Raw genomic sequence first — 6,660 nt, 5'->3', positions numbered from 1 at the left:
GCATGAGCCACGTTGTTCGTTTGCTACAGGAATTCTTTCAACATTTTCTCTGTTTTTCTTCTGTGTGATCTTTTAACTTTTATTTGGTAACTGGCCTTGTGAAAACCAAGTAATTAGCACACCTTGTTGGCTTCAAATTATGATCCAAATTCAACCATTTCCTAACACTACTACCACTCCACTCTGGTCCCAGTCACCATTGTCACTCTCCTAGAGGACTGCAGTTGCCTCATTGTAGGATACTGGCTGCTGCAGAAGGGGCCAATTTGAAAAGAAGAGTTCAACTGAGGACAGGTTTAGCCTGTCATAATTTTGGCTACACAGATCCAAATGTAGACTCGACAATCAGAATATTCTTCAAGAGATTCAGGAAGCCTTCCTGTTTGATTTAATTCATGGCATGAGGGACTTCAGAAGCCTTTGCTCCCCCCAGAAACCACCCCCTCCACCCTTACTCCCACCCACAGACTTGGGCATTCAGGGACATGTTGGCCGCCTCCTGTTCACCAGGTTCCCTGGCTGCCTACTTCACCAGGCACTTGGGGTGGGAACTCTTTCCATCTCTATCTGGACCCTGCCTCCCACCTTTCCATTCTCCCCATTTGTCTGCACTTTAAGGTCCAGGAAAACTCGGGACCAATAAGTTCATCCTAAGAAAAGAGGATAGCACATCAAAGTCTTTCATCTTAGGTAGCTTATTTTATTGGATTACTTTGCCAATATAACACTTTCTTACATTCAGGAGACTTCCCTCAGACACATGCCTAGAAGGCATCAGAGGGACACGACTCGACCCAGAAATCCAAACTTTCTTCAGTGTCTTTCATGTCTTTCTCACCAAAAGTGAAGCGAAGACTTCTCTCATCTGCACTTCCCAGTGGAAATCAGTCCTTAATTATGGATAGAGTGAACTCAGATGGAATCCCGAACAGCCAATCACTTGGTAAGGGGAAGGCTGAGGAACGCTAAGACACACGGTTCCACTTATTCTGGGAGCCAAAGACAGATCTCCAGTGTATGGTGGCACACTAATGGAGGTGACCAGGTCATCGTTGGTCAGGGGCTGGCTTCGGACACGTTCCAGCATCTCCAGGCCTGCAAAAGTAGTGCCCAGGGCTGATGAACCAGGGCCCATAACTGGGGCCCATGGGAGGCCTGGACTCCACCAGGGACACTGCAGGGAGGATGTCACCCCAGCCCAGGCCTTCCACGGTAACCCATTTACACCTCCTGGCTACCTTCTCCAGCTTAAGCAATCTCATGCCACAAAAAAAATGAGCACTTTTTTTCCCAATGGACTCTGGGAAGCACCTGGATTCTCCAGCCACACAAGGGATTCTTCAAGAATCCAATATGGGCCGGGCGCGGTGGATCAAGCCTGTAATCCCAGCACTTTAGGAGGCCGAGGCGGGTGGATCACGAGGTCAAGAGATCAAGACCATCCTGGTTAACATGGTGAAACCCCGTCTCTACTAAAAATACAAAAAATTAGCTGGGCATGGTGGTGCGTGCCTGTAATCCCAGCTACTCAGGAGGCTGAGGCAGGAGAATTGCCTGAACCCAGGAGGCAGAGGTTGCGGTGAGCCGAGATCGGGCCATTGCACTCCAGCCTGGGTAACATGAGTGAAACTCCGTCTCAAAAAAAAAAAAAAAAAAGAATCCAATATGCCACACAACTCAGCCAGAACTCCACCATCAAGCCCCTCCACCACCACAGTTCAGCCGAGGATACCTACCTCGAGCATGGCGATAGGGGTCCCGGCTCCCCATGCAACAGAACATGTGCAGCAGCCACTGCCTGGCCCTGTGTGGTCCCACTACAGTCACACGAGTCTGGCCTGTAGCTGTGAACCAGCTCTCCAGCTGAATAAGGGTGTGGCTGTTCATCTCGATGCAGCGAAGGTATGTGTCACTGTGCCCTGTGAGCAGAAGAGGTGAGAGGAGGGAATGTCAGCCACCAGCCCTTGGGGAGTGGGGAGGTGGCTTTGGGGGAAGGGATCTGAGAATTATGAAGGTGACAGGGTAGGGAAAGATTGAAAATCAAGAAGACAAGGCTGAAGAAAGGGACATTAGCAGGGGCTACTCACCGAAGATAAGCTCCTCCTGGTCCTCTTCCATGTGGAACACCATTGGAGCATCAAAGTTTTCAGGCAGGGTCCACCATGGCTTCTTCAAGAGACCACTCGTTCCCATGTCCATGCTCTGCTCCCACCTGTTTTGGAAGAGGGGCAACTCCAAGCAACTGGTTGGCCAAGGACTTGGAAAAAGTGAGAAAGGGCCCACGCTCTGTCCTTAATAAGGAATCCAAATGACCCGTCCCTTGAACCACCCTATGGTCAGTGTCCAATCCCCATAGCTCTTCCCAAGATTGTTCATTCCAAGTAATTATCTGCTCTGAGCTTAATACCTTCAAGTCAAACTTAATCATCTGATTAGCACTTGCCTATCAGAGGTGACGGAATCAAACATTTTCTTCACTCTAAATCACAGATCTTCTTCACAGATCTACTGGGCATCAACCAGGGCAGAGGTTGAGGGACAGAGGTGCAGGGAGGCTCCAAATGGGATCCCTAGATTTGCACAGGTGTCGGCAGCCACCCAATGACCACACAGTGTATTCCAACAAGACTGGGTTTATTATGTTGCATCAAGGGAGAGCAAACACAGGAAAATAAACTTTACACAGAGGGTTGTAGGAAGCCGATTATAGCAATTGATTAGGTGAATGTCAGGAGTGTTTGGGAGCAGACAACAGTTTTCTAAAATGGGGCAATTTGGTGATTATCCTGATAAATTTAGGAAAGGAAATAGATTACTGTAGTCTTCAATGCAGAATGCTATAAATCTGTGGTTTCAAATATAGTTACAGATGGACTGTCTACATCTTGTGTGATAATCACTGAGCAATTTTGACTGGTTAAAATATCTTGCAGGAGTTGGGAGGATTCAACTATGTCTGTCAGCTCCCAACTGCAAGTTCCTAGGTGCTTTTTCACTCTTCAGCCTTCCCTTTTGACCAAAGACAGAATCAACCATCAGGACTTTCAATTGTGGGGTTCATATCTACACCATTGTCAGAATCCACCTGTCACAAGTTTATTGGGAGAACTCTGGCTGCGTCTGCATACCGTTGGTCTCTCGTGTACATTTTGTTACTAAATATATGTAGTGAAAATATACTCACTGCATTTAAGACTGAACAGGACATACTGGTCAAATACAGGTAATTACTAGAAACAAATTAATTATGAATCCTTGTAACCCTAGTAATAGGTTGCAAAAACAAAGCCCAATTTCAAAACCAGACCCCAAAACCATGTCCCAGATCCATCTGAATCTGTTCTGGAGAGCCAAGTAGTCTTTTAACCTTGCCACAAAACTGTTCTGCCTGTTAACAGTCATGTTTTAAGGAGGTGCTGCAAACAGTCTTCGCTGTAAAGCAAAAGTTGTCCTTGGTTGGCCAAGAAGAAACCAAAAACTATGAAATCATTCATAACCACCATGAAACTTTATTTTAAACTGGGTTACTGTACCTCCAGAAAAGGAGTAGTGTCATCTATTGATTTCTGCTAGGACCAGAGGCACATTTTGGATTGCCTTTTCTAGTCACGTTATGCCTATTGCTGGAATTAGAGCTCCCAGAGTATAGATGAAGATGGAGTCAATCATCTCTCCTGGAAGTTCTCCTGAATAGTCCACGCTTGCCTCATTTAAGGTCACTGAGTACCTCTCTCTAAGAGAAATATCATTTCCTATAGGAGTAGATTTTAAAATATTGAAAAATATTATGAATAAAATTGTCTAAAACTCCATATTACATAAGATAAATTTGTATAATGATCAAGTGACCTGATATCCACATAAAAAGTAGGTCTTAGTGTTGCACAAACTGAAATGGGTGTCATTTATCACAGTGAGAGCAGGACAATTAATAATCCTTCAACACGTGAAGATTGCTTGAGTGGAGACTTGGGAGTCACTGAAGGTAAAGGACTAACACTGCAAGGAGAGACTCAATACATTATAGCAATAATGTCAGCAGACATATTTTGTTGTTTGAAGTCAGTGTTCAATATTGATAAAACTGAAGGTGAAAATTAATATTGTCAGGAAAATTTAAATTCCAGAAGAAACCTGTAGAAGAAAATCTGCCTTTTGAAGTGTTGAATAGCTATTAAATTTTTGTTACTGGAATCAGATAGGGGATGAAAACTGCATTAGTCAGTTAGATTTAAAACAATAAATTGGGGAGTAGTGACTCAGGCCTGTAATCCCAGCGCTTTGGGAGGCCAACACAGGCGTTTAGGTGCCGGGGGTGGGCTCTGTAAGCCAAGATTTTGAGACCAGACTGAGTGACAAAGTGAGACTTTGTCTTTACTAAAAACTAAAAAAAAAATAGCCAAGTGAGGTGGTGAGCACCTGTACTCCCAGCTATTCAGGAGGCTGAGGTGGGAAAATTGCTTGATCACAGGAGTCTGAGGCTGCAGTGAGCTAGCATCGCAACACTGCACTCTAGCCTGGGTCCAGCACAAAATCCTGTCTCTTAGAAAAAAAAAAAATTAAAAACAATAGCTATAGTCTACGAAAAAAAACACAAGAAAGTTTTTACCTTAGGTGGCAGAGAAATTCCGTACTATGGAAGATTAAAATAAAATATAATTTGTAAAAGAATCTTAAAAACTTTTGGTTGGCCTCTAGGAGACAACCAGGCATGTTGATAAGCAGAGCAAAATTTTTAAAGGAGGGCAAAGATACCAGAACGCGTATCTTGTTTTATTGTCTTGGGTGAAAGTATCTACTTGGTGTCATCAGCAGCTTGATCTGAAGACACTGGTTTGGTCGTCTTCTTCCAAAGATCATTCATTGTTCTGGAAGATACTTAAGAATCCTCAGTTTAATTCAATCTTCATTGAGGAACCAATGAAGTCCTTTCTATTGAGGACAAGGGTAGTTTTTCCTCTAATTTTTAGAAGTCTTTTCCAAAAGACTAAATCTTCAGGTTTCTAGTCATGCAGAGACTAATTAGGTGGATACATGGGGAAGATTGTTGTTACCTATTAAAAGCTAGATGCATCAAATGAATCCTTTGTAGTATTTAGAAATGTGAGCCTGTGGTATGACAGAGTACAGGTTCAGGAAGTGAATTCCTAACTGCATGGAGCAGCCTGTGGATCCCAGGAGAAGTTGATATTGCCATCAAGGCTAATAGCAATTCCCAAGACATGGAAGTTCAAGTCCTGGAGAGCAGTCTCAAATTTAGTGTTAGAATTCATTTTTTTTTTCTAATTGTTCTAAATATTCACTTGGTACAGCAAGTATGTTATTATTGTTCAAAAAAAAAACATTTTGGAGCTGCTCTTTTATAACAGCTACGGGAAATGTGTGCCACACACACACCCCACCCCCCAATCACTGAAGATACGTTGGAATTCCTTAAGTCCAGAATAACAGTCAAGCAATTTAATCAGCAAAACCTTGGTTGTCTATTAGGAATATCAGGAATATCCTCGATCCATTCTGCAGGTAAGCAGACAATGGCTAGAACATATTTACAAACCTTCAGTATGGCAACTGCTTTGGTTAATGCTACTTGTTTAGCATAGTGGTACATTATTTCCTCAGGATTCTGGGTTATTGCACTTTGAATGTGAATCTCCATTTTATCATTTGGCTACTCCCTTAGGTAATAGCAAAGCTTCCAAAAGTTCTTTAATTTCTTGCCATTTTTAATGAGACTTCCTCAAGAGGTCAGAAAGCCTCTTCAATTCCAAAGTTTTGTGATATGAACCAACTCATTATATAACCACTGCCTATATAAATATTTGCTTTTTTTTTTTTAGCAGGCCCCTTCACCACTCAGAAATATTGCCTCTTTTAATCTCTCCTTCACTGAATGAAGGAGAACAATTAAGCCACTTGGGCTGATTTAATTTCTGGGAGAAGGTTATAAAATAATGGTAAATTTAGAATCATGATAGCATAGAATACTTGAAAAATTCTTGTTTACATTTTTAGACGTTAACCATTAAGAAGATACATTAACATTTTAAAAAGAACTTTCCTTAAGATCAAATAGTCCAAGACCAACAAAAAAAAAAAAGAAAAAAAATTTCCAAAATATCTGTATAATGCATAGATAGGTCCCTAAAATAGGTCAAATGATCATGAATGCTCTCTTCTCAAGTAAGAGAGGGACAGTTGTCATGAGAATTAAGGAGGGCACTAACAAATACCCAAGGGCTATAATTTACACCATAAAGTACATTATGAATGTCACTAATTAGCTTTGTGCAGCGGCAGTACTGAAGCCAATGAGGTTTATCGGAGGCACAATTATTACTAATTGAATGTCTCTAATTGATAAATGACAAAGATATTTTCTTCTTTATAATAAAGGTCTTAACTGTTATATGCCAGTCTATAAAATAAACAAGAAAGTTTTTTAACTTTAGAAGTACACATCATTTTATTAGAAATAACTTAGAAAAGGCCAATTTGCCTTTTGACTTGTCAGTTTTTTATGTCATTCTAAGTTTGGTAACCAAAAGAACACTCATAATATGTTAGAGCCACTTAAAATTTGTAGAACATCAAGCAAACCTGAATATTCCTTTTTATATATAAATTAAAAGAGCAAACTTTTTTTTTTTTTTTTTTTGA

General features: G+C 41.4%; 1 protein-coding gene and 1 pseudogene across 2 annotated transcripts in view; one reads left to right on the top strand and one right to left on the bottom strand.

The window, feature by feature from the left end:
* Positions 1-679: 679 nt before the first annotated feature.
* The window catches only part of LOC108301252 (KH homology domain-containing protein 1), a 23,671-nt gene continuing 17,690 nt past the window's right edge, over positions 680-6,660 (bottom strand). For both annotated transcript variants that reach the window (XM_017524353.2, XM_017524354.2), the window contains exons 2-4: positions 2,088-2,212; positions 1,737-1,919; positions 680-1,095 (exon numbers count right to left, since the gene is read on the bottom strand). In XM_017524353.2, coding sequence (XP_017379842.2) covers positions 896-1,095; positions 1,737-1,919; positions 2,088-2,212 — 508 coding nt within the window. In that variant the 3' untranslated portion in view covers positions 680-895. The remainder of the gene's footprint in view (positions 1,096-1,736; positions 1,920-2,087; positions 2,213-6,660) is intronic.
* LOC119470502 lies at positions 6,283-6,459 on the top strand (annotated as a pseudogene).

This window comes from Cebus imitator, unplaced genomic scaffold (assembly GCF_001604975.1).
Source record: "Cebus imitator isolate Cc_AM_T3 unplaced genomic scaffold, Cebus_imitator-1.0 Scaffold32, whole genome shotgun sequence".
NCBI classification, from domain to species: domain Eukaryota; kingdom Metazoa; phylum Chordata; class Mammalia; order Primates; family Cebidae; genus Cebus; species Cebus imitator.
This window is presented reverse-complemented; position numbering and strand designations above follow the sequence as displayed.